This window comes from Colletotrichum aenigma (genome assembly GCF_013390185.1).
Source record: "Colletotrichum aenigma strain Cg56 chromosome Unknown KSG_Cg56_contig01, whole genome shotgun sequence".
In the NCBI taxonomy this organism is placed as follows: Eukaryota; Fungi; Ascomycota; class Sordariomycetes; order Glomerellales; family Glomerellaceae; genus Colletotrichum; species Colletotrichum aenigma.
In genome coordinates this window covers 7,132,930-7,159,276 of record NW_023500907.1, presented here as the reverse complement: position 1 = coordinate 7,159,276, position 26,347 = coordinate 7,132,930, and the positions used below count along the sequence as shown (strand labels likewise).

At 49.1% G+C, this 26,347-nt stretch overlaps 9 protein-coding genes across 9 annotated transcripts; 4 read left to right on the top strand and 5 right to left on the bottom strand.

Annotated features, from left to right (window-relative positions):
- Nucleotides 1–1,171: 1,171 nt before the first annotated feature.
- On the top strand, nt 1,172–3,019 carry LIP1-5 (Lipase 1; the record flags this gene model as incomplete). Its single annotated transcript, XM_037317155.1, has 4 exons — nt 1,172–1,305; nt 1,358–1,650; nt 1,717–2,703; nt 2,760–3,019. 4 exons carry the CDS (start codon nt 1,172–1,174, stop codon nt 3,017–3,019), a joined length of 1,674 nt encoding a protein of 557 aa, XP_037184749.1.
- Nucleotides 3,020–3,275: 256 nt separating this feature from the next.
- On the bottom strand, nt 3,276–4,235 carry CGCA056_v001895 (uncharacterized protein; the record flags this gene model as incomplete). Its single annotated transcript, XM_037317154.1, has 4 exons — nt 3,276–3,884; nt 3,937–3,957; nt 4,039–4,056; nt 4,119–4,235. 4 exons carry the CDS (start codon nt 4,233–4,235, stop codon nt 3,276–3,278), a joined length of 765 nt encoding a protein of 254 aa, XP_037184750.1.
- A 3,544-nt stretch (nt 4,236–7,779) lies between these two features.
- CGCA056_v001894 (uncharacterized protein) lies at nt 7,780–9,469 on the bottom strand (the record flags this gene model as incomplete). The annotated part of the gene is made up of 3 exons (XM_037317153.1): nt 7,780–8,674; nt 8,737–9,393; nt 9,444–9,469. The coding sequence occupies 3 exons, from the start codon at nt 9,467–9,469 to the stop codon at nt 7,780–7,782; spliced, it is 1,578 nt and encodes a 525-aa protein (XP_037184751.1).
- A 519-nt stretch (nt 9,470–9,988) lies between these two features.
- On the bottom strand, nt 9,989–11,240 carry prlL-20 (MFS transporter prlL; the record flags this gene model as incomplete). Its single annotated transcript, XM_037317152.1, has 4 exons — nt 9,989–10,773; nt 10,825–10,914; nt 10,964–11,129; nt 11,187–11,240. The coding sequence occupies 4 exons, from the start codon at nt 11,238–11,240 to the stop codon at nt 9,989–9,991; spliced, it is 1,095 nt and encodes a 364-aa protein (XP_037184744.1).
- Nucleotides 11,241–13,010: 1,770 nt separating this feature from the next.
- Nucleotides 13,011–13,907, top strand: csn (Endo-chitosanase; the record flags this gene model as incomplete). The annotated part of the gene is made up of 2 exons (XM_037317151.1): nt 13,011–13,505; nt 13,560–13,907. 2 exons carry the CDS (start codon nt 13,011–13,013, stop codon nt 13,905–13,907), a joined length of 843 nt encoding a protein of 280 aa, XP_037184725.1.
- A 498-nt stretch (nt 13,908–14,405) lies between these two features.
- CGCA056_v001891 (Maltose permease MAL61) lies at nt 14,406–16,269 on the bottom strand (the record flags this gene model as incomplete). Its single annotated transcript, XM_037317150.1, has 4 exons — nt 14,406–14,608; nt 14,683–15,126; nt 15,179–15,798; nt 15,860–16,269. The coding sequence occupies 4 exons, from the start codon at nt 16,267–16,269 to the stop codon at nt 14,406–14,408; spliced, it is 1,677 nt and encodes a 558-aa protein (XP_037184746.1).
- Nucleotides 16,270–17,954: 1,685 nt separating this feature from the next.
- Nucleotides 17,955–19,685, top strand: PUT3-6 (Proline utilization trans-activator; the record flags this gene model as incomplete). Its single annotated transcript, XM_037317149.1, has 4 exons — nt 17,955–18,455; nt 18,505–18,778; nt 18,831–19,190; nt 19,240–19,685. 4 exons carry the CDS (start codon nt 17,955–17,957, stop codon nt 19,683–19,685), a joined length of 1,581 nt encoding a protein of 526 aa, XP_037184747.1.
- Nucleotides 19,686–20,674: 989 nt separating this feature from the next.
- On the top strand, nt 20,675–22,014 carry CGCA056_v001889 (uncharacterized protein; the record flags this gene model as incomplete). Its single annotated transcript, XM_037317148.1, has 2 exons — nt 20,675–20,841; nt 20,913–22,014. 2 exons carry the CDS (start codon nt 20,675–20,677, stop codon nt 22,012–22,014), a joined length of 1,269 nt encoding a protein of 422 aa, XP_037185810.1.
- Nucleotides 22,015–23,839: 1,825 nt separating this feature from the next.
- HIP1-1 (Amino-acid permease GAP3) lies at nt 23,840–25,885 on the bottom strand (the record flags this gene model as incomplete). Its single annotated transcript, XM_037317147.1, has 7 exons — nt 23,840–24,073; nt 24,166–24,407; nt 24,471–24,945; nt 24,996–25,207; nt 25,267–25,356; nt 25,413–25,656; nt 25,715–25,885. The coding sequence occupies 7 exons, from the start codon at nt 25,883–25,885 to the stop codon at nt 23,840–23,842; spliced, it is 1,668 nt and encodes a 555-aa protein (XP_037185809.1).
- Between the last annotated feature and the right edge of the window lie 462 nt (nt 25,886–26,347).

The following is a 26,347-nucleotide window of genomic DNA, read 5'->3' as shown; positions in this document are numbered from 1 at the left end:
CTGTCTTCACGGAAGCCAAGGTAGATACGCTGTCTTGAGTGATTGGGTCTGGAATCCATACATTGATGATGAAGCTTGCTTTTGTTGAGGAGCTGTGTAATGACCAGAGTCGACTTAGCCGGATAGTGTACGGAGTACGAAACTATGTGCGAAATCGGATTTCGGCGTTCTCATCATAGAAATCAAAACATCTCACCAAAGGAAACATTGAGGAGTTGACAATGGAAGGGACTCTGTCGTAAATTGTTCATACCCTAAGGAACTTTCAAATTTGTGTTCCCTGAGATGAATGTTGCATCATACCTAGTAATTTCCATACTATCGTAGGATTCTGCTACACAGCCAGTAATTGGGAGTTATCGGGTTCAATGGAGATGATAAACATTAGTCAACTGCATGGGAAGGGCTTCAAGTCACCCCGTAAGCATCCATCGTATAAGAGCTCTTGGGAGATCAATTTTAAAAAAGCTCCACACTATCATGCTTAAAGGTGCCTTTCAACTAGATTAAGCACCCGAGAATCAATCTGCAGAGGGTACTGTCTTGCGAAATGAAGCCGCCGTATACGGTATAATGGAAAACAGCGAGAAATGGAAAGTCCCAAAAGGGGAGAAAGGTGTGAAAACCCCTGGTCGGGATCATTACCACTTGACAAGACACCCGCGTATTCGGTTTCGTAGGCATATTGTATACGAAGGGACTGAGCTTCAACCTGTTGGTCAATACCGATTATAGTTCTTCATTTCTTGACCAAATCACTAGACGCCTCATCTAGTTCATCGTAATTGGCATGCTTTTGAGGCCTCCTCCCTTATACTATACTTCAATCTCTCACTGACATTCACGACACAAAATGCGTAGTAGAGCGAGATAATGCGGAATAACATACAGACCCCATAACGCTATGCATAACACTAATCTCGTTGAATTTACTTTGGCCTCCGCGTAAACGCGGATTCGTATTCGGTGAAGACATCTTCGTGGAACCCCATTTTCGCAGCTTTAGCACTTCGAAACCGTACATATGCTTTCATTCCGTCGGTTTTTCCCTTTTCTGCCATTTTTACTAAAATATTTCTCACAAAACGTTACTATTCTTAATACAAGTGTTTAGTGAAACAGCGTTCTGTCCATTCACTGCTTTTTTAGCTGCCACTCTTTCAAACCAAAAATGAGGTTCTCTACCCATTTCTTGATTTTTACCGTGGCTCTATGTCATGTCAAGTTATCAAAGGGCTCTCCAGAATCTCCGCAGGTTGATCTGGGTTATGCCCGTTACATCGGTCTTGGTAACACCACATCAGGGTATGGCTATCTTTCCCAGCTCTCTAATCAGACGTGGCTGAAGTGTCTCAAGTATCAACTCTTTTTTCGGCATCCGGTATGCACTGCCGCCTACAGGAGAGCAACGCTGGAGCAAGCCTGAGTCTGTCGATTCCAAGCCTTGGCCTGCACAAAAGCCCATTATCGATGCCACCGTATCCGGGCCTCGGTGCATCGCTATTGATAAGTCCCCTTGGATTTCTGGATCAACTGCACCCAACAACACTGCGTCGTACGAGTCAGAAGATTGTCTTCTGTTGAACGTTCTGGTTCCTTCACAGCCTGCTTCCACCAGACTACCTGTTCTTGTGAATATTCATGGCGGAGGTGAGATTTCTCCCAATCGTAGTGGTATTAAATTACTATATTGAAATTGAACTGACGAAACCATAGGATATGTTGCAGGCGTACCTGTCGAAGGGGATGCTGTCGTTCATCAGGCTCAAGGGCAGATCATATTTGTTGCTATCCAGTATCGCCTAGGCGCTTTCGGCTTCCTTGCTGGAGACGAAATCCAGGCTTCAGGTGTTGCAAACGCTGGCCTCCTTGACCAGCGCGAAGCTCTCAACTGGGTTCAACGCAACATCCACTATTTTGGCGGTGACCCAGACAAGGCCACGATCATGGGTGGCAGTGCTGGCGGCGGCTCTGTCAGCATGCAAATGTTGCTGCACGGTGGCCGACAGGCTCCTCCATTTCGTGCGGCTATCCCCGAGTATGCTTGGTGGTCTCCAATGTACAACCGCACTTGGGTGAGAAAGCAGTATCAGCGGGTCCTCGAATCCAGCTCCTGTGCCAGCCTCAGCTGTCTCCATGGACTCTCAGCGGCGGCTCTGAACAACGCAGCTTGGCGAGCTTGGAAGACTGCTCTCAATGAAGCGGAAACAGTTTATGGTCTGTTTTACTACGGCCCGACAATTGACAACGACGCTGTAATGGACTTGCCAGCTCGACAGTTCAAGGCAGGGAATTTTACCAAGGTACCTGTGCTTGTCGACCGCGACATGTTTGAGGAACCGTACTCCACTTCTGTCAGTCTATCGACCCACGAACAGCTTATTGCCGATCTCAAGGCCATGTGGCAAGCTGTTTCTCACTCAGTCATTGAAAAGGTTGTGGACCTGTATCTCACAAGTGTGTACAATGGACCCCTGATCAAATCAGCTGGCTGGTTCAAGGCTTTGACAGGGGGCTTCGATGTCTCCGTGCCTTATGTTCAGAGACAAGCTATATTTGGGGCCTCAGTGGTCGACTGTCCGCCAACCACAATCGTTCAAGCTTCCATAGACGCTGGACAGAAAGCCTTCAAAATGGTATTTGAGGCTGGCACGCAACTCCATGGGGCCACGGTATCATACTTGTGGTCCAAGGACATTAGCTGTGAGTTCTCTCCTTCCTGATAGTCCTGCGCACACTACTAAAACCATCTGACACAGTTGACGGAACTTCTACTCTTGGCACTACGTTGTTTGGCGGAAATGCTACACTCGCTTATGCTTTGCGAGAATACGTTGCAGCATTCACCATCAATCTTGATCCCAATCCCGCAAACCTCTCAACCAGTGTGCCTTACTGGCCAGCATTCACCAATCAGGGTCGACAAATTCTACATATGCAGGATAACCAAACTAGGGTAGCCTATGACTTTGACTCTAACGAGCAATGCAGCATACTTGGCTCGTTGAGCATGATTTAAGTCAATTTATTTGGTAACTTCCGCATGATGGAAACCTGGCTGGAGAATCGAGCTTGTATCATTCGTTTTCATCGCCTTGGAGGTATTTTAAGAAGTATTCAAGATTGACATTCAACTATGTACAGAGAATCTAAACCCGAGATGTTTTTGCCAAATTCCTCCGTAGCAGATAGAAAAACCGACCAAAAGAAAAACTAATCTGCGACCTGTTCAGAAGTGTCTTACCATCCGTTCGATGAGGACTTCGAAATGGTGTTCAGTTGTCGTAGAAATCCCAGGGGTCGGGGCTACCAAAGTTCTCGACATCGCGGCGCCAGGGGCCCTTCTTCGGGCCCTTCTTGTAGCCTCCACCATATCCTCCGCCATATCCTCCTCCATGGCCGTAGCCACCACCACCATATCCTCCTCCGTGACCGTAGCCGCCGCCGTAACCGCCTCCCTTACCTCCATAACCACCTCCATAGCCACCACCCTTCCCGTAACCACCACCCTTGTTACCATATCCTCCTTCTCCTCCCTCCTGGCCATAATCTCCTACATCTCCACGCTTGCCGAGATCTTTTCCGTTCTGCTGATCGTCCTTATTGTCGTTCTTCTGCTGGCCGTGTCCCTTGCCGCGACCACCATACCCGTTGTCTCCACCTTGGCCTCCATGCCCGTTGCCGTAGGAGTTGTAGTCATCGTCATCGCCATATCCGCCGTATCCGTTGCAATCTTTGTCTCTGCCTCCTCTGCCACCTCTCCTGCAGTTACGATATCCATCTCGACCGCGATCATTCTTGTTCTCGTTTTTCTTGTTGTCGCGTGCCTCCAAATCGTCGTTCATGCTAGCTTCGTTGCGTGCGACGACAGCATCACTGAGAGTCTTTCTTGTCGTCAGTACTGATGAATCTTTTTCTAGATGAGGATAAACTTACAGAGAACACGTCTCCATTGGGCTGGTGATGAGAAAAGAGGTCAGCGAATAATGTTCACCGAGGAATGGAATCGAGAGACAAATAATCAAATTGACCACTTACAGCTGCTTCGGGGGCACGCTAATCACCTGATTGTCAGCAAAGAAGACCTCCAGAGCCGCAGGCCGAGTTGGTTTACTCACCTCCGTAAGTTCAGCTGCATCAATAGGCTCAGGCTCGGCGACTGGAGCAGCGATAGAGGCGATGGCATAGACGGCCATGCCAACGGTGGCAGCCTGACGGAAAGACGGGATATGCATAGTGACGAGGTGAAAAGAATACTAATGGAGTTGAAGCAAAATCTGAAATGTGTTGACGGAAAGAGATGCACCGTTCAATCGAATCCAAGACGATGCTGGATGAGATGAAGAAGAAAAGGATGGTGGATTGGGCGGATCTTCGCAGAGTACTTATACCTGTAATTTATCACACGTAGATGATCATGATTCTATGGCTGACGGTACTCTTACTGTCCGTATCCGCTTTGGTCGCTGGATATTCAACCAGCCCCCCTGAGTTGAGGTTTTACTAATTGCTTACACCCACAGCCTCATAGTCTCGACCATCATTCATCAATATCCATGAACACAAGTTAGGTTGGAATTCTAGATTCCACGCCAGGGTTGGCCAGGTTCAGGGTACCGTCCACAACAAGCGATGATCTTTGAAGTTTAAATCATGCAAGGCGAAGCAATCGAAGATCCGAAAAAATAAAATGTGTGTTTGCATAGCCAAGCAGAGCCGCCTGAAGTTTAGGTCATCCGATCTATTCCCCCTAAATCTCTGTGTATTGGCTGAACGTTCTTGACAGATGACAGACGTAGGAATGAGACACCCGAGGATTCATGTCTGATAAGGATGAACATCACGACTGAACTGGTTAAAACAATCCTTAAGATACACGTACTGAAGATGTTCCCTGACGTGAATGCTGTATGGAAACACTGGCAATGATGACTTGCCCAAGTGATCGAAGGATTTTGGCATTATGCATATTCTCAACGGCTGAGCGATTCTAACTTTCGAACTGTCAAAACAGAATGAATGAAAGAAACAACCCCGGAAAGATCGCCTGATTTACCCCTCCTTTGGTCTTCATATTCTCTCTGAAATTGGGTTTTGATAATAACCCTTCGTAACCGACTTGGCGCAATCGGATCAGTTGGAGCTCATTTACGTAACAGGCCGATACGATTCCACAATTGCTGTACGTTTAGGTGTGATTTCACGACTTATGCGATCTTCATCATCGCATGGGGAAGGATTTCCCGGTCAAGGTCACCGGCCATGTACTGGAAAGCAAGCTGGTTCACGAACACGACTGTCGTTCTTGGCCGAAATGCTTGGACCAACTCTATTCTTAGCTTACACATCTCCCGGTCGATCACTAGGGTAAACTTTCCGAAGTCAGGGGACAGGCATCCAACAACCACCAGCATGGATTACTAAGTGAAAGCAGGCGGCATCTTCGGGAAATCATTCTTTTGAAAGTGAAATTGCGCTTTAAGAAATCCTGAAGGATCTTTCTTCGGTTGTTTCAGGTTTCAACAGAGCTCAACGTGGCGGATGCTTTCTGGCGGGAACGGGATAGAGTTGACTCGTAAATCCGAGAACTACTGCACGGCTTCTCAACTCTGATGTACGATGGATCATGGAAGTGCTGATACTTCTGCGCAAAGGCTGGCATGATGAGCTTGCCAGTAGAGTAATGGGTCACTGGTTAGGCGGCATCCTCGGTGAATACCGGTCACGAACAGAGCCACTATGAATGTCATGTAGAGAAATCCGAAAAGTATTGTGCCGAATCAGCGGCGTATGCATAGGTATGTAGCAGAAAGCGAAAGCGACATCAAGCCGTCATCAAATGTACGCATCAGTCATGCTTCCAGAGCGGCCGATTGAATGTTGGATGCTTGGCGTGCGTCCTCTGCACCCCAAGTTCAGTAGCATTGGGACAGGAGAAAAGTAGGTTTAAGCCATCGATGGAAAGACTTTGCCCCACGATATTGGGGTGGATTTGGCGAGACAAGCTGAGTGTCGCATGCGTCTTTAGTCAAAGGCATTGCGGGGACGACGTCGAGAGATAACGTCTTGATAGACGCGAATACTCCTAAGGCGTTCATGCAGTATGAAGGCTCACCGAGCTATTTGGTCCGCCGTCACAACTATCTTACTACGCTGACTGTCCATGGATGAGCAAGCAACACCAAGGACCCCAACTAGCTGAATGAGAAAATCGCTGTGAGGGCACAGACCAGTCAAGATCAGAATAATTAATACCATCGCGCTTGTCACTTTCGCTACCTAGTGTCATGTTCGTATTTGATTTGAGTTCATCTGATGAAGTTGATTACACATCGTACAAAAACATCAACATCAGCCTCTCAATATTAGATAACGATAGGAAAGGCGCAGTCAGATTAAGCCACAAACCTACAACTTGTGGATTAGAAAACTCACCCCAGATGCTACTCTTTGGCGGAGACTCAAAACCCAGAATAAGTTGCATGGACACAGGGGCTCAAATTGAGAAATGCTTGATTGAGGCTGATGAACATATTGAGCTTCAGAATTATGCGAATGCTGGCTCCCTTCAGAAACATGTGCCGAAACCCCACGACTCTCTCGCGTGCATAAATTTGACTCTGCTCATCTACTTCGGCTACAGTATCTGATGACTCATTCACGCGGCACCGAAGTTTTAATTGAGTCTATCGCATATAAGCTTCATGATCCATGCACGTGTGGTCCAGACTGGTAAGTTGCAGGGTGCGCCCATTTGCCGATGTTGGATTCGCCTCCTCAAAAATGCCGACCGACACCCGGCATCATCTGCAACTCAAGCTTTGCCAAGCCATTGATATTGCTTACGGACCGATGATAGTAAAGACGTCTCAATCTTATGTCCTCACTTGTATCTCAATCCTTGTTGTGGGACTTTGACTGTGTCTGCCGCGGCTGTGGTGAATGCGCACTTCCCCTCCCCTCCTGTCATCTGGATAGCCCCCCATTGAACTGGTAGAAGATATCCGCTTGAACGATCCTCTTCCAACACATGGCATGCCGCACTGATTGCTAGACTGTTTGTCGAGACCATTCGCATTGTTCCGTCGTAACGACGAAAACCGATGGCCACGATGAAAACAATGATCACGAGCCCCGCCAACATCGCTGCAGTCCGTGTTAGACCATGAAAATTTTCAACAGAAACCCCAAGCTCACCAATAAAAACTGCAATTGGACTATAGCCGCAAGTAGAGAAAGAATTGGCCTCATCATCACTACCATCCGCCGAGATAGCCCGTATTCGTGCTAAAAATAGACTCTGCGAGATCAACCAGTGCATCACCCCTGAGCTAGCGTAGAGAGGTATGCCATATCTCAAAGGAAGGGAGACGAAATAGCTTGACCTTTGTATCCCAACTGGCTCAGAGACACGCAGTGGCTTTCTGAATTCGGGATTGTACATCCGGCTAAACTCTCTCTGTACGAGAAATGTGCTCAGCATGGTATTGTACATGATGTATATGATGGAAAGCACCAGCTGAGGAAGGTTGGCCAAGAGAACATTGGTTATCAACCCTACAGGGTCTCTTTGAGGAAGATTGAGGACGAGATAAGTGTAGGGTGTGAGAGCTCCGAATCCAAGATCCCAAAGTTCAGGAATGCTGACTCCAAACCTCCTGTGTCGAAGACTGACGAAAGACATACTGAGGAGAATGGCAGTAATGACGATGACCAACAGGCACCTGCGTATAAATCTTAGTGTTATTAAAAACAGGGCAATTTTCGTGAAGGGAAATCTCACATGCAAAGAAGGATCACCCAGCGCTTGAGACTGGCAGCAGACCTCCACTGTTTGGCCGTCGGAAAGAACTCTTTCGCCTCGCGATTGGTAGTCTCTTTCAGAATAACTGGGGGTTGCTTGACGAGGCGATCCTTCCATTTCCTGGTCGTCAGGAAATCACTTTTTGTGGAAAGACCTAGGTCTTTCGTTTGTTCGCATGGGTCCCTCATGAAAGATGCAATTGCATCGCCAAGTGTGTACAGGACTTCCTTCGCCTTCCTATGTTGCTTCTGATCTTGCCACTTTCTCAAGTACCAAATGCATATCATGATAAAAGCTTTGATGAAATTCATTATGCAGATGGTGAACATGATGGGAGGCGAGTACTCAAAGCGACATTTCGTGTGCAGCTCGTTGGGAGGTTGAACCAGGCATCGGGCGACCTCATAGTGCTTTGGTCCGAGATACCAGACGGTGACAGGTTTTGGGGGCGACTGAGCAATGAAACGGCCAGTGCCATTCCCTAGAGCCCACATGTTCTTTCCCCAATCGTCAGAACGGGGAACAATTGACACATACATCAGGAGGCTATCGTCAGGCGGTGTTTGTACCGACTGGTTTTTGACCAGCACCAATACGTTGCCTTGAGGCTGCCAGTAGTCGTCGTAGAGGGCAAAGCAGTCCGATAAATTCATCTCTTGGTATGACGACGCGTTTTGCTGCATCCCATGGATGATCTGTTCATAATCGAAATTAGTTGGATTGACTCGCGTGTCATTCCATCCCCAATCGCCTGCACGATTAGCCTCTGCTGTAGTGAGACCCCAGGTGCTGTTGGCTAGGAACGAATCTTTGATAACAGCAACGGTGTAGTTGTGTGAGGATAAAGATTGGAAAACAGCCGAGTTATATCTGGATCGCATGTCAGCCAGCAGTGACTCAGTTGCCAAACGCACAATCCCACGTGTACTCACATCAGATGCACTGGGATGGAACTCAATGCCAAAAGAGCCCATGACGCCCGTCTCCAATTGCTGAGGTATCGAAGATTCCGCAGACTGGGAATACCAATATCCAACCATTTCTTTGCGGCGTGTGCAGCATCTACATTTGCGCGGGTGGGTGCTGCTTGCAACTGCATGCAGTAATTGGAGGCAGACAGCATGCCTGTACCGAGAAGGTTGATCAATAGGTGGAGCCATTGATCCAGCTTCTTGACGTTCGAACAATCACCCTGGTATATCAACCCTACTCCATTTGAGCTCCCATAGCTAGCGACAGCGAATATGGTCAAACCAAAATTAGTCATGAGGATAAGACCGATGATTCCAATCTGCACCATCAGCGCCCGGCTTCTTCTCGAAAGCCAGATGCGCCAATTATTCTTTTCGTCATTGTCGATCTGGGGAAACCACCCGGAAAGTGTTTGTCTGTCAGCGAATCGTTGCACCCTGAAACTCGAGGCCCTCTGAGATTTTGAATCATCTTTGGGCTGCGTCGTTCTGTCTTGAGTATGGGCGGGAGACGCTGTTTGAATTGTTGTTGCGTCTTCGTGGTCATGAGTTGCCGATTCCTCGTTCACATTCTCGATGACAACCTCGCTAGGCTCGGGCTGGCCCGCTGGACCGGTTCTGGAGGTGGTAAGCCGTTGTACTTAGGGCGTGAACGCATACTTGCTCACTGGTCAACTTCTCGCGATGGATCCATGCTTAGGACTCATGTTCAACGCCACGCTGGCACCCTCGACATACAAGCCTTGAGGTTTCTGTGGCTTCCCATCCTCCGTTAGTCTTGTAATGTGAGATAGAAATTACTTCACTATTGATGGGCGAGGCTCCAAGTAAATATGATAACGACCTGCAGACCACCCTGCAGCCCCCTCAGCTGATGCACCTCGAAGCAGGGATACACCCCTTGTTCTGGATATGACGAGGGCTCGGCTGCATGTTCCACATCATTGGCTACAGACAGGCGCTTGTTTCTATGTTGACGCTACTTCAGGCCGTGGTCATGGGTAGATCCGAGATAAGCGTTCGGCCTACGAGCCTGATGTGGATCGGGATTGGAAAACGCAGTCGTAGCATCACTGCAGCCTGATTGAACTGTCCCCTCCCGGTTTGCACGATGGCGTGCGAAGATAATCACTCGTGCCGAACTTCCGAAGCCTGATCCATACGCACAAAAATTGGAACAAAATAGCCCTTCGTTACCTTGACCTACATTGATTTAGATGGTGTACCTGAAGCCTTTTTGTAAAGCGCGCGCCGCACTGAGACTGACTCCCTCCACACGCGCACTTTTCTCGAGCTTAGCCAATTCCTTCTGCGTCAATTGGACGTCCTCGTTCTCCAACCTAGCTAGCCGATTGTTCTCTCGAATGAGAATGAACCGCAGCAGTGTCATCAGCGCTGCAGCCGATGCGATGAGTCCAACACAAATTCCGATACCGGTGAAGAAGTACGGTGACTCCTTATCAAGGTACGTGTACGGGGTCCAGATGGAAACGGAATTACCGAGAGAATTGATGAGAGCGTATGCCGCGGCACGTTTGGCGGGTGGCCGAGAGACGACCCCCGCAATCCAACTGAACAAGGTACCGTTGATATTCATGAGAAACATCATGAAAAAGAACGTCATGTACTTCGGCCCAAAAATGTCGGTGGTCATGAAGACCACAAAGCCAATGATTGAGATCACTGCTGGATACAAGCAGAACCAGTATCGGGTGGTGAAACGGTCGCTTACAATGCCGTGGACGTAACTCCAGATGGCGATGAAGATGTGAGGTGGCGCCACGAGCAAAAGTGATATGTAATGGCTGTAGCCCAGAGTCCTTGTCAGGGTGGGAAAATAGTATCCAAACCCTTGCGCTCCGGTAAGACCCATATAGATGAAGGCGAAAATCCAGACTTTGGGATCGGCGATGCAGAGTTTAAGGCCCTTCAGTTGTGACGACACGCCTTCTTCATCGGTATCAGCTTCCGCTGCCTCCAGAGCAAGTCTTCTGTTCGCTGCGAAATCTTCTTAGAACTGTGCGACCCATGCGGGCGGAGCACACTCACCGACGTGTTGCATTTCTGGAGTGAGAGCTCGCCACGTCTGGGGGAAGTCGGGTAGAAAAATACACACAACAATTCCAGCGACAACAGTTACTGTGGGATGTTAGCTGCTATCGCAGACTCCGATACAAGGGATACACACTTGAGCCCTCAAGGATGTAGAGCCAGCGCCACGCAGAAAGACCTCGGACCCCTGCAAGTCCTTCCAAGATGCCGGCTGCGATCAAGTTGCCAAAGGCGCCAGCGATGAGAGCCCCTGAGTAGAAAATACTCATCCGTAGATTCATCTCCTTCTTAGTGTACCATTTCTTCCCATTTGGTCAGTTTGGATACGACAACGAATTCACGAACACGATCTAGCTTACCGATAGATAGAACAAGACCCCGGGGAAGAACGGTGCCTCTTGATGCGTGAACATTAGCTTTGATCCACTACTCGGAAGATCCCTTACAAAGCATACCAACAAATCCGAGAATAAATCGGCAAATTACAATTCCTGCGAAAGTCTGCACCAAAGCAGTGAATGCGGATACCATTCCCCAAGCTATGGTAAAGAACCCAAGATAAAGAGATGGCCGACCGAACCAGTTAAGCAAAAGATTGGAAGGAATCTGGCCCAAGATATACCCAACGAAGAGGATGGAAAGTCCCGTTTGGTATTGTGTTAGGCCAAGATTCAAATCATCTTCTAGACCAGCGAGACGTGCGGATGCATAATTGTTTCTATCGAATAAAAAGATTTGAGTATTAGTACTGTCTCAGAGTGATAATGAGGTAGAGTCTTTTTACCTATCTATCCAGTTCAACAGGTACACTGTCAATATCAGGGGCATAATCAGCCAGTCAATTCTCTTCACAAGACGTTTCTCAATAGCCTTCTCAGCATCTGTGAGCTCAACCACACGAGAAGAATCGATTGGCTTTTCTCCAAGAAGATCATGATCGTTGACAAGATCTTTGCTGGATTTGATGTCTGTCATGATGAGAATCTCGGTTCTTGGACGTCGAGAGAAGTTTTTCTTTTGACAATGGAATTCCTGTGTCGAACCCATGTTGCCATTATAAACGTCTTGTCTCTCTACAGATGATGAGATATCCGGCAAGATAATATGCCGTGGGGAGAAGCCCAACTCCGCGTCACCTCCGCACCCCGCACCATCCACATGGCGCGCTTCAGACTTGGCAGAATGCAGATCAAGATCCAAAGTAGCACGAGAAATTCGTTTGTTTAGCATCATTCGTGCGCTTCAATTGATGCAGTAAGCTAGCACGAATCTGCCCCGCGTTTTCCGCGTGCTCGTGGAACCTTTTCCGTAGACCTTGGCAGCCTGGACAAACTCTGGAACCAATAAGCACCTTTCATAGTTATAGAAATAGACATAAATATTGGTTGATCTTAAGGGCTACCGAGCTCATGGAAAAAAAGATTTTATGCTCATACCAGTCCACATTCGCAACCTTGGCAGCTGGTGATCCCATGAAGCCCATGAGCAATGCCACCCGTGGAAACCGAGTTCGCGCAGAACTCGTAGTGTCAGAACAAGTTCACAGACACAGTTCGCTTCTTTGTGCTTCGATTTTGTTAAAAGAAATGTCATGAGAAATCCATGGCTTCGCGGCTGAAGCTGGCAGATGTCAGCAACGTGGAATACTTGTGAATTTGCGACTAGCTCATGTCTAATCCAAATAAGCTCGGCCACCCCGCCGTCACCGTTGCGTCCAGCTCAAATCCACTCTGGACCATCCAGCGCCACAACTTATATCCAATGGACAATGGCGATCTTGGGCCATGGTAACCATAAAGGTAAAATATTGGCCGTAAATGTCCCAATTTCTTCCACATATAACATTGAAGCTATCCCGCGAGGGATTTCGTGTCTCCTCTGCACCTAACCTCAGCTGTCTGACAACCGCCCAGTCCACCGCCAATCATCTTTCTTTTGTGAGTTGCCCGGACCCAATTACCACAGTCCTAGCCAAGACTTTGGCGAGTTCGTGATCCTTGACTGCCTAAATTGGGGGCAGTGCACCAACTAACGCTTCGATAATTAGCGCTGCAAGAAGCCGTGCTTTGCATACGAAAATCACGTGTGGGTTCCCAAAGCGCGACTCAGCATCCTTACCTTCGCCCCCCGAAGCTGCCGTCTCACCTCATCCTCACTCACGACGCCAGCCTCACTCGATCATCATGATTCCCCGGGTCGTCTTCTTCCAATTTCTTGTCACGTTGGTCCCAGTCATCACTGCACTTGATGTGCCAGAAAATGTCAAAGACTTCTACGATCATGTCCGCGGTAAAGGCAAATGCGGCAACGTCTTGAAGGGTGGCTTCAACAGCATGGATGGCGACAGCGGCGACTTCGGATACTGTGGTGATTACTTGGAAAAGTACAACATCATCTACATTCAGGGCAAAAAGGGCCAGCTCACCAATATGGACATCGACTGTGATGGCGCCCAGACTTCAGGCGACGGCCGCTGTGCCAGCTCTACGGATACCCAGTCACAGACAACTTTCAAGTCCAGGTTGAGCTCTTGGGGTGACGGCGACCTCAACTCTTACATTCACCCGTACGTTGTCTTTGGCAACGAGGGATCGAAGCCCAATTGGCCAAACTTCGACCCCAAGGAGTATGGCGTCGAACCTCTCAGTGTCATGGCTATTGTATGCAACAACCAACTGGTTCGTAGTTGCCTTTATTTCATCTGAGTTCTGATTGTACTGACTGAGTCTTAGTTTTACGGCGTCTGGGGCGATACCAACGGCGACGACGGCGATCAGCCTATGGTTGGAGAGGCATCCATTGCCCTGGCGACTTCATGTTTCGGAAACGGCGTCAACGGCAACCAAGGTCACGATGAGAACGACGTCCTCTACATTGCATTCACCGGCTCAGACGCCGCTCCTGGTGCAAACGGCGTCAATTGGTCCGCGTCGACTTCCGCCGAGTTCTCCAGCAGCATTAATCAACTTGGTAATAAGTTGGTCGAGCGCGTAGGTAGTGGTACCAATCTCAATGCCCGCGCGGACAAGGCGGTGCTGCTCTGGGCTTACTTATTGGGGCTTTTCTGGATCATCACGTAGCCAGTTTTGGCGTTTGGGCCTGTTTCTCTTAGTGTCTTTCTTTTCCGTGTTTCACCCTGTTTCTTCTTGTTCAACTGGCGTTCAAGCCTGTTCAGGAGTTATATTTTGGAAGTTTCCGTTCCCCCATCCCTGCCCACCATCCCACGCATCCTTGCAGTTCTTCCACATATGCATTTCCATACAATTTCCGGTCTTGAGTTCTGTTCACTGATTAAATTATGATATGCTTCATTTCCTATGTATATTCATCATTCTGTCTTACTACTTGGCTGTTGTTTTGGGATACATTGCACGCGGAATAGATTATGGAGGAATACCGATAAGGCCTGGCAAGACGGATAGAATGCGAAAAGGTAAATATATTTAACAAATACATACAATTGCGAAACATTTAGTAGGGCTGTCTACCATGCTGTAGTGGAAATCATGGTGTTGTTTTCAATGATGTGGTAAAAATCAAAGGTGGGAACCCGTCTTTATGTTGCTTGCAGTATGTATCTATTCCACCTCACCTTGTACCAAAGGCTCTCGCTCCCTTTCCCTATGAGTGAGCTGCCCCACATTTGTATTTTCAAACTTGCGGGCCGAGATTTTCTGAGAGAAAAGAACATCTAGCTCCTCATATGTTCGTCCCTTGGTTTCAGGCAGCCTGAAGAAGGCCCAAAGTAGCACACAGAAGCAGGTTCCTCCCCAAATAAAGCCTTGATTATTGAGCGTTAGTCGAGTCTGCACCGAAGCATGTACGCATGAAATCGAGGAGGCAATGGCGACGTACCTGTGTACCCGGACAAATCCCACGCTGTGGGGTTGATGAAGTATGACTGGAGCACTGAACATGTAACGTTGACCATGTAGTATGCGTTACGGGCCAAGCAGACTGTTTTTTGCCTCAGCCTAGTTGAACCAACCTCAGCTGGCAGTGCCCAGCCTAGCTGTCCAACAGACAACTGAAAGACGAAAGTCCAGAACAGACAGAGGGCTGCCTGTGTGAACCCTACGCCGGTATGGTAACCCCAAATTTGAAGGATTCCTATCAGTAACAGCACGCCCATCATGACGCCTGTGCCGGTTAGGTAGATCCTTCTGCGACCGAAACGAGGCATCAGGATAAACCAATTCAGGAATGTGGCAAGGAGCGCAAGGCCGGTGGTCCCGATATTGAGAGAATATGTCGTTGCCGTGGGAAGTCCGATTCTCTCAAAGAAATAAGTAGAGTTATCTTGCGATATTTGTCAGTGGAATCGTAGATGAGTGTGTCTTCAAATACTTACAGCCAAGGTTGAGTCCGACAAGAGGCTGCCCAATAAACGCCATGCATGCGATTTCTGTCCGTCGAAGTTCAAACTTCTTCAGGCAATCCCAGTATGACGTGCCGACCTCAAGCTCTTCTTCGAGTTTGTTCGTGTATATAATGGCGGCCAATGCCTTCTTCGGATCTGCTAATGGTGACTCGACCTGTAGTCTGCGCAGAGATCTTTCCGCCGCATCTAGACGTCCGTGTCTAACTTCGTGCCATGGACTCGTGGGTGCCAAAGCCACAAGCGGGATGAGGAATGTTGGCCATATCCACTGGACCGCGAATGGGATGCGGAAAGCCCACTCATCCTCGCGGGACTGGAAGCCGCGTAGCACACCGGCCGCAATTAGTTGGCCGATGATGAAACACATGTTGGTGAAGCTCGTGAAGTAGACTCGTAAGATTACGGGAAGACATTCGGAGGCATATGCGGGTGCTGTGGTAGCGAAGACTCCCCAAGGGAATCCAGCAAGAAACTGGCCAACTAAAAGAACTGCAGCGGTCTGCGCGAAAAACGTAATGAAAATAAATGAAGACAGGCTGATCAAGGCCCCTAAGAGGACAGCTTTGTGTCCGAAGCGACTGACAAGGGGCCTGGAAATGTTCGTCAGCTTCCTGACAACATGGAATATGATTCCATCACGTGGATACATACCCATTGAGAAGAGCACCAAAGAATGCGCCCACGCCGGATGCATTTGATAACGCAGCCTGCCAGGGTGCGCTCAGCTGATATCCCGTAGGCCCTCTGCCTACATACTCTCCAAACTTAATCTGGAACTGGGGATACGCGAAGAAGCTCTGGACGAGAATCTGGTCATAACCCTCCATGATGACGCATGTTGAGATGACCAGGCACCATAATATGGCCTTGTAGTAGATGCCGAATGCTTGGCGAAACGTCAAATTGTGCTCAAATTCAAGGCCTTCGGCCACGTCTTCGTCGACCGCTTTTGTCGGCAGGTCCAGCATCGCGGCGGTGTGGTGCTGAGCGTCGGAATCCTGCAGCTCGGGAGTATGTAGCAGCGCAGCCCTCTCCTGGGCTGTCCCGATACTTGTGTCCATCTTATGGAAATATTAAAGTCTCAATGATAAAGTCAACGACTATGCAACCAATCGCACATCAAGGTGCATGAATGCAGTTGCGTGAGGTTCAGAGTTGGGAGGATCATTGGCAGTGGTACGTTTGGCTTCGGGCCCACCAGATGCCTAGGTATTGACAACGTTTCAAACGAAACACTTTCCGGACTATGACGGAACCTTTTCGCCTAAAATGAAGCCACCGGAGTTTCTTGCAGTCCGAGCAGCCTTAACGTTCATGTGACTGTAGGTCAAGTGCGGGAAAGCTTGGGTAACCCAGTAAAGAACGACCAGCCACCCGCAATTCGGTTCGCGGGGATGACGCGCGGGGCAACAGCACGGAAGCCTCCGAAAACCGGAAGAAACAGGGACTTGGGTCGCTGTATGGACTAGCCATCTAAGTTGACGTGATTGAGGCTCGTGGATCAGTGGACCTCGCGATTTTTTCTATGTTTTTAAGAAAGAATTCGAATCTCAAGCCACACAGATATTGGCATGGATATCAAAGCATGGCTTTTCGTTGTACGGCATTTGAACCTCTTGCGGGTTGCCATCCGATGTACCCCCGGATGTAGCTCCGATCTGCTGCAGTATGCGACCTGCAACATCGTCGGGCTGCTTTCGAGATTCAATACCCCATCTGAGAAATTTACATCTTATGTCTTCTCATCGAAGCCCTCTCTTCAAGCGTCTTCTACACTTGATGGCAACTATCTAAGTGACACAATACCGATCTTTCCGCGGATACCTTCCTCCTGCGAAACCATTGATCATATCGGGGCAGATCCCGCTTTTACTCCACTCGGAAACGCGCCTCCCCCGCTCTAGCAGCATGGCCCAAACTAGCGATATCTTGAACCGCTGGGTCTTCTCTATTGAGAATTCAATAGATGCTCATTCATAGCATTGAAGATGCCCCCGAAAAGTGGCTCAAAGCGTTCTCGGCCACCGCGTAAACGTGTGCCCAAAGCGTAAGGGCCTTCCAGCCTCTGTCAATGATGAAGCCTATTGCTGACCTGTCTTATCTCCCAAGTTGCACAAGATGTCGCCATCAAAAGATAAGATGCTCCGGGCTTGAGCCGTGCCAGCAATGCACAAAGAGAGACTTGATGTGCCACTTTCCTGACGAAAATCAGAAAGTACTCGTTACCAGAAAGTAAGTGTGAAACACCAGACTCAAGAAAGGCGGCAAGGTGGTCTAAGCTGTACAGGTACATAAGTGAGCTGCACGACAGATTGGCAGCATATGAGAGGCGCGAGCCGAATGAAGATCCAGTGAGCAGGAATTTGGAAGACTTAATGAGTGCCGAAATGTGTAAGTGTGCAAAAATCAACACTGAATGAGGTATGGATTGCTGAAGGAAATGAACAAGACGGTGAAACGAGCTGCTTCACAGACGATAATTTGGACACAACTCGGCGCTCGTCAGGCCTTGCACCTGCATCACCATCATCATCAAGGGCAGCTACAGCAGCTCAAGAGCCAGGTGATGTGGCCGAAGCGCCCCTGACCAACCCTTTAGCGTTTCATACAATTGACTGGGTCCCGGGACCACATGGAGCGCCTGGTTAGTACCTGCATGGAAAGTTGACCACAAAGTACTTACGAATGAGACTCAGTTTTCATGGGAACATCTTCAAATTGGGCTTTTGGACGACGGGTATTAACAATGACCCATGAAGCTGTCACAGGAACGCCTTTGCAGATCGACAACCTGCTCTTTGACGGAAACGTCTACGACTTGAAATGGGACGGGGGTAGGAGTTCCTGCTCTCGTGACGACTTTTGCCCTTCCAACCTGCCTACTCAGGACTTCGCTATTTATCTGATAAACTCGGTCAAGTTCCGCTGTGGCCGCCTATTCTATCTCTTTGATGAGGAAAGCTTTATGAAGCAGCTCGCGATATTCCATGAACACGGAGCTAATCACCCGGGCCTATCACGTCTCTGGTGTGTTCACTACCTAATTCTCCTGGCGTTTGGGAAAGCATTTGTTGTACAAACAACGAGATCTCAAACTCCTCCTGGCTTGGATCTTTTCGTCCATGCCATGAAGATTATGCCGGACTTCACGTTTTTCGAATGCGACTTTGTTGAGAAGATACAAGTTCTCTGCTGTGCAGCACTTTACTTGCAATGCCTCAGTTGTCGCACGTCGGCGTACCGGCATGTGAGTTGACATCTACAAAGTTTAGCGGTGGGGAACTGACATCCACAAGATATCCCAGGCCGTAGGCCTAGCACTTGAAGGTGGAATGTATACAGAGATGCAAGGGCAATACTTGGACGAAGCCTACGTCCAGAAGTGCCGTTTGATGTGGTGGACCCTCTACGTGCTGGAGAGACATATGTCTACTCTCCTTGGTGTTCCCATGTTCATCAACGATGAAAACATATGTACGCCTTTCCCTGCCCGCCCCGATCAGGGACAGAGGACAAGTGTCATGCACATCCAAGTGAAGTTGGCGCAAATTCTCGGGCAAATCCATCGCAGTAGGTCGTTGCCCCCTTATGTGAATGTACCCCCGGCGCTTATAATTCATAGGTGTTTACGGCATTGACGGGCAACTGGACAGTCGCTATCTAAGCGCCACAAAATCGCTACTTCAAAGCATAGCTAATGTGGCTGGCCAGCTCAATGAGCTCTTTGACATCGATTCTAGCGAGAACACATCTGGCGTGTCGCGTGTGTCGGCACACCTTCATCTCCAATATCACCAATGCATCGTGCTCACGACGAGGCCACTCTTATTCATCTTCCTACAGTCGAGACTCGGCCAGTCTCATACGACCCCGTTACGTTGGGCGCAATCTGAAAGTGTCAAAGGTCTTCTCCAAGTTTGCATGGAGTCATGTTGTCAGAGTATCAAGATTCTATCGAGACTACTCAACCAAGGCCTGCTGGGTAAGCCGTCTGCCATGAAGAATGTTCTCATTGTTGACTATCAATCTAGAAAGCTTCTTGACGTTTGATCTTGATGCGACGTTTACAGCAGCCATTGCCATATCCATGGGTGCTGCCATTGATCTCTCGCTGGTCCCAGACCATGCTCAACTGACCCAACGAGCCCATGCTCTCTTCGATGAGATGAGTTCACATGGAAGCAAAATTGCGACGATGATCGCATCAGAGCTGAAGCAACTCGACGGATATTTGAGCCACCTCCAAGTCGACGGCGCTGAGATCCTGCCCATACAAGATTTTCGCTCCGATGTCATAGCACAAATGACCCCGGGCGGAACACTAGCTGGTGCTCCGGAATTGGGCATGGGGTTCACAGATGACATTGATTTTGGGTTGCATTTTGAATTGAGCACTGAACAGCTCATGCAGCTGGCTAATTCATTGGACGTCGATAGCTTAAGTCGGCCTTTGTCAGCGGATCATCACGGAACGTAATAGCTGGCTAAACGGGGCAGGAGATATTCCAGTCACATAATCAGATTTCACAAGAATTGGACTTTAAGAAATCGAAAATGCGCTAGTGTTTGTATATCTTCCGGGGGGAGCGATCAAAGGGTGGGCAGAGGGCAGTAAGTCGCGGTCCGTCGTTTGAGGCTTTCCATCTTTCAAACGCTTGGCGAATGCCAGAAAAGATGTGGATATTACCGGATAAGGTCATCTGAGACTTCTCAGTTCCTGTAGAAAGAGCTCAGAGGGCTGAAAACGTTCGCCGAAGGTGACCCAACTCAGTTTTTCCGATCTGAGACTTGATTCAGTTTCCGATCAACGTAAAATAATAGACTTGAATTGCATTCTTGTGCCCCCTTGGGCTCCGCCATGTGGTCTAACTTTTGAAACGCCAGAACGCCCCGTCAACCTTCTTGATTTGCCACCATACAGTGATATCATTGGCCACCTGAATACGTATCCAATTTCTGTCCTTCTCGTCAACTTCGAATATGGGACTCGTGCTATGGTCATTTGGAAACTAAGGGCGAGATACCTGACACCTGTGGTATCTAATAACCATAGTTGTTTTATGCTGCTGCTTCCTGATTGAAAATCCTCTGGCTTCGCAATTCTATCGGAAGAGGGTTTGGCAAGGGGGTTATTTGGGTGTCCAAGACGTCCACATGTCACCCCAGATCAGCTCAACTTGGCGATCCAAGTTGTCGGTGAGTCCGTCTGCGTTCCATCAATAACAATACCACAGGTGCGCGTAAGATATTTTGAATGGTATGTTCGCATTAGGCTTCCCAAAACATTGAAAATATCCATGGATGTCGCGCTCGTAAAGCTTGGCCAAGAGGCTACTTACTAAAGTAAGAGGTTGATGCACCTGGCCCAATCAATATAAAAGAAGGATCTTGAGCCGCATTTGCTCTCGCGGGGCATCTCCAAATCAACACTTACTTCCAAGCTTTCCACTGCCTTTTTCTCTCGTCATGAAATCATACACCATTCTAAGCGTGGTCTTGCTTGTGCCAGGTTTGGCCTCTGCGGCGATCTGTAACAACAACTGTGGCCGCGCGGTTGCGGGTACAGCCAGAAAGAACCCTCCTTTTGCTTCCAGGTCATCTCTTTGTGCAGCGTTCGTGACGGCTGCGGTTCAGTAAGTCCGGAGCATCCTGTGACATCACATCGGTTTTCAAGATAGGTCCCAGAAGCTGACTGGTGACGTAGACCGATTATCGGCAGAAATGTACATGTTCGCCGCCAGGACGCCCCTGAACCCGTAATCACGGGTATCAAGCCTGCCTACGCCAGCTCTTGCCCAGATGTCACAGCCTATTGGTCTGCGTGCCAATGTATCGAAGGCATCACGGCCACTGCCATCACGGTTTCGGGTACCCGAACCACGCCCGTCACCAGCGCTTCTGTTACAGCTATTCTCTCTCCTAGTACCACAGGCTCTGCGGAGGAATTAATCCTTCCTAGCAGCTCTGAGTCTTCTACCATCTCAGATGACTCAGAGACAGCCACCGTGGAGCCTTCTGATGCTACCACATTGGAGCCATCCCATACTTCGGATACCTCCGACACGGTCACTCAAAATCCCACCAGCTTCATCACATCTGAACCGGCCGGTTCCACATCAACCGATGTTCTGATCTCGAAAACAAGCAGCTCATCCGCCCCCGGCTTGCCGCTTTGCACGCCAGGTCTTGAGTTCGCCATCTACACCTTTGAGCCACGCTCTCCAGAGTGCCGAGGGGTGTTGTACACGTCTCCATCTCGCGCCATCGACCTTGGAGAACTTCTCATGGGCCGCACTCCCGACTCCACTGGCTTAACACCTGGCTATGGCACAATCGGCTTGCGACGAAGCAGTGCTCAGGCCTCTGGTCCCGTCGAGTACAACGGCGTCCGGGGCCCGGAAAACTCCACCTTTGAGTGCAACGTGATTCAACACCGCGGTTATATCCAGGTCACCGCCCCTGGCACCTACAGCGTTATTCCCGAAACTTCTGACGATGTCATTCTCATTTGGGTTGGTAACAATGCTCGAACTGGCCAGTTTTCTGCTAGCAACAGCAACAAATCTGGCCGCTGTTGCAGCACGCCGAGCCCATACAACTTTACCGTAGAGCCATTTGATGGGCTGTTCGAGTACATCCCTTACCGAATCTTCTACGCCAACGCGGCTGGCCCTGGTGGTTTTGGAGTGAGGGTGGCGGGCCTCGGGGACATCATTGACCCGTTCGTCGTTGCGAACTGCACTGGAGAGGGCAATCCTGCTCCTGGCTTTTCTGCATGGCAGATTGAGGACTACGGTTCGAACTGATCGAATAAACCGATGGGTGGTTCTTCAAATACATCCTTACAAAAGGGAATTCAACAAGGTGGAATGATTTTGATGGGACGTTTAAAATTTAGATATACATCCAAGACTATAGAAGCGGCCAGTAGTACTGAGTAGCAAGAATCATTGAATGTCGCAGTCAATGTCCAAGTGGCTCACAGCGTCTCTACGCTTAAATTCCTACTCCAGTTACTGGCCAGTTCTCTTCCAAAGCTTCGGCATCGATCCTTCCTTTCCATATACTTGATCAAGTTCTGGGCCCGGCACACGCTCACACATCTCTCGTTTCTTAGCGGTCTCCTCTTCCGAATCCAGAGCATACTCCATGTCGTAAGGCTCTTCTACCGTGTTGAATCCGGTCTGCTAACTGTTAAGATCACTCTGAACTAGATTCTCGACCCTAGTCCTGCAACCAACTTACCAATGCATAGAACCCGATGATCTCATAGTCATTTTGAGTTTCGGTGACGAAGTGCGTCACCCCAGCATAGTACAGTTGGGTTGGTCAGACGTACGTGTAAGGTATCCATGAAGATAGGCGTCAACCCACCGGCCAAGCGAAGACATCCCCAGGACGAGCCACAAACTTAACGCCGACGGCGTTTCCGTGCTCGTCAAAGTCCGCATCCAGGGGCGACTTGCCAAGAAGGTAAGTGCCTGTGCCATGCAAGACGGTGTACGCCTCGTGAGTGGTGGCATGGTAGTGTGGAGTAGCAGCAAGCTTCTCGTTGGCAATCTTCCAGTGTCCACCTCTTACCCATTGGTTTGATTGGAGGACTTCCATTGCGGCTTCGTACGATCTGTCCGCAAGCGCGTTCCTGTATACGACGACGGGAAGGGTGGAGTTTGGGGAATGCGGGGTGGCAGGGACGTAGAAGGTCTCGGGGTTGTTTGGTTCACGGCCATAGTGGTTGATACTCAATCGAAAGAGACGATGTTCTTGAATTTTTTTGTTAAATGTGGTTGCCTTGTGCTTGTTTACAAAATCCGAGACTCAAACTTCGGGTGCCTGCTGCTATGACTTTTATCTATGTGAGCTGTCTTACTCTTCACTCAAAGGATTATCAATCTTCGGCTTCAAAGTCCGTACTGAAAATCTTTATTACCCAAGAACTTGTTGTGGTTTCTTTGGTTGCAATTATTTGGTGTGCAATCGGATGCGGTTGCCGATGGGAATGTTATCCCCGAGAGCGTGGTCTTACATAGAGACCCTTTCCACAGAAGTAAACTCCGTGTTTTCCAGTTCGTGAGCGGCGTAAATGGCGTATCCGAAGAATTCGGGTAAGATTTTATTGGTCGAGATCATGCTAATCCCAGATCCTAACAGCACCCAGTGTTCGCTCATAGCGGCTGTCCGTGCCGGTGGGATTGGTGATCCGGCGTATTTGGCGTATCAGTAACCAAAGGCAGGGGAAATTGTGTGAGGTCAGATTATCTCTACCGGAATAGAAGCCAAGAATTGCTTGTCAAGAAGCATTCATGGTCATTGCACACCGAAGCAGGTAAGGGGAATCACGTTGCAAAACATCTACAAGCTCGTGAAACGCATGTCCGTGCTGATGGTGCGAAATTGGCATTCAGATATTCGCAATGCGGTGCTGGGTCATGTTCTATTTTGTCTGGTTGGTGTTATATCTATGATACAGCTGGAACAGCATTTGCATCACCATATTACAAATTTTCAGTTTGTGCACTCAGACTTATTCTTCGACGCGGATTACACATGGGACAAATACGTTGCTCAAATGTGCTGGTCCAAATTACCATGTCTTAGAGACTTGATCTGCTTGAATTTGACGTTGTTGCGTTACCACAACTGTACATACGTAAGGAACCTTCTCCATTTAGACATCTTATAGTAGTTATCCAGCTGGTTTATCTCCTCAACACTCAAGTTGCGCCGACCCGTGACACAGTCAGCTGTGTGCGGGTCTCTCCACGGAGTGCGGTAGATAACCTTGTATCCTATGGTGAACACGACGATGACGAGAAATCCGATCATGTATTGGAAGAAGTTCTCCGCGCTGAACGAGTCGTTTCCCTAAAACCACACACTTATGATTAGCTCTGCTTGGAAACTCTGAGATCAAACGTCACGGCCCATGTGAAGGCTAACATGGAATGTACACTTACAATAGGATCGATACCGCAAACCAGGCAGCATGCCAAAAGCATCAGCGATATGAGCATGAGCCAAGCCGGTGCCAGAGGCCAGGCTGTGGACTTCCATGCATAGACTTGGGAGAAGAGCGGGTCGTTCTGTGCCTTGAGCGCAGCGTGGAAACGCAAGTTTGTGAACGAGATGATGATCCAATTAGTGAAGAATGAAGCACTCGTGATGGAAATCAGCCAGTTCAAGACCGTCAAGCCACCGGCTATGAAGGATGGTTAATAACACATCGAGGTTAGACGGACCACCAGAGACAGGGTTGACTCACATGCAAGCTGGATGTATGACATGATGAGCGCAGCGATGCACGTAATGAGCAGTGCCCATCTTGGTCTTCCCTTATTATCAACCTGGGCAAGCCGCTCGGGGAGAAGCTTCTGATGAGCCATCGTCCTCAATATTCTTGAAGAAAGGTAGACTCCTTCTGCAGCAATGGCCAAAACACCACACATCATTCCAGCATTGAGCAAAGACGAGATGCCTTTGATACCGGCATCTTCAATGGCAACAACGAACGGCGACGCTGCAACGCTGCTTCCGCCTAGTAACCTTTCATCGCTTGAGGGGACAAGAATCGTGATGAAGACGACGCTGATCATGTAGATAAAGTTGACCCGAAACGGCACAAGCTTCGTTGCGTGGGCCATCGAAAAGCGCGGGCTAGCTGCCTCACCGCCCATGATGCCGATGAAAACTTGATCACCAACCGCCCAAACCGCAAGCAGCGCACAGTTCGCAAAGCCCTAGTGTGAGTCAGATTGTGTTCTCGTCGTCAGAGATCCTCGTTGCTCACCGTAAATCCGTTTAGGAACGCCGGCAATTCGGTCCAAGTCTCGCCATGATGAATACGACCGTTAGGGCCAGCACCCAAGACCAACGCGAGCGACAGGACAATAATAATGAGGAAGAGAAAGATTTTGATGATTGAGGTGACGTATTCGAACCAAGCGAAGGCACTGTTTGGTAGGAGGAAGATGATGAAACATGCGACGAGGAAGAGTGATACTTTCAGACAATTATTAGTTGTTTGTCACAGAGGTGGAGAAAAACGATGTGGAACGCACCAGTTCCCGCCAGTGGGAACGAGTCTCCAGCCCATAGCGATATCAACACGTGGAAGAAACCTGTCTCTGCGGCGACGATAGCAGTCCATCCTTCACATCATTAGCAAACAACCGAAGGCTACGTATGAAGGTGGACAGAAACCAACCAAGCCATTCAGCAAAGCCGGCACCAAAAGCAAGCGCTGGGTCAACCCAACGATCGGCGTAGTCAATGTAGTTTCCAGATACGGGGAAGGCGATTGTCATCTCCGACAGTGATTGGAGGACGGCCCAGACACAGCTGCATACCATCAGGTAAGCGAGCACCATGTTGCCTGGACCGCCTGTTGCAAGCGCCTTCCCAGTCGCAATAAAGACTCCGCTGCCAATATTCGATCCCAGTGAGATAATCTTAGGTTTAGGTTAGTAGGTATGCGACACATTGTGCAAGACAAGCAGTGCTTCTGACATGGACTTGACGTGGAGTAAACGAGCGGTGAAATTGACCGTTCCGATCCTCCTGCAGTTGCGTGTGGCCCTCGACCACGCTGTTTGTCGGATGTAGGCTGCCATTTCCAGTCTTTTCGGTGCCGAACTTTTCGTCCGCAGCAATTGGCGGAGACTCGTTGGAGGCGGTCATGGTATCGGATGTGTGCTCTTCATGTGGCTCGGTGGGGGTTGCGCGCATGCGAAAAGCTGCGTCTTGGGCTCTTGAAAAGTCAAGTGAGTTGAAACGAGCTGCATGAGCTCGGAACTGCAGGGCGATTGCCAGTTATGTATTACGAGATTGCGTGTAGGCAATCAGCACGAAATGGACTGATGCCAAGCGCAGTAAGCCAACCAATGTCCCCCTGATATCTCTGGTATCTTGGAATAATGCGTGCTCCCTGTCTATCAGCTATCTGCCAAGCTGATAATGAACAGGCAGCCCTTGTTTAGCTTCCTTCTCAAACCTCAGCTTCTGCAGATAAAGACCCGCTTTCCCCGCGTTTCCACCCTCCTCAGCAAGCAGTTGGGTTCACGCGATAGCATCACGCTACGGGAAACGCATCCGATGAGGGCTCTATCGCCGATGCAAGCGTAATCACCGAACCTACCCAAG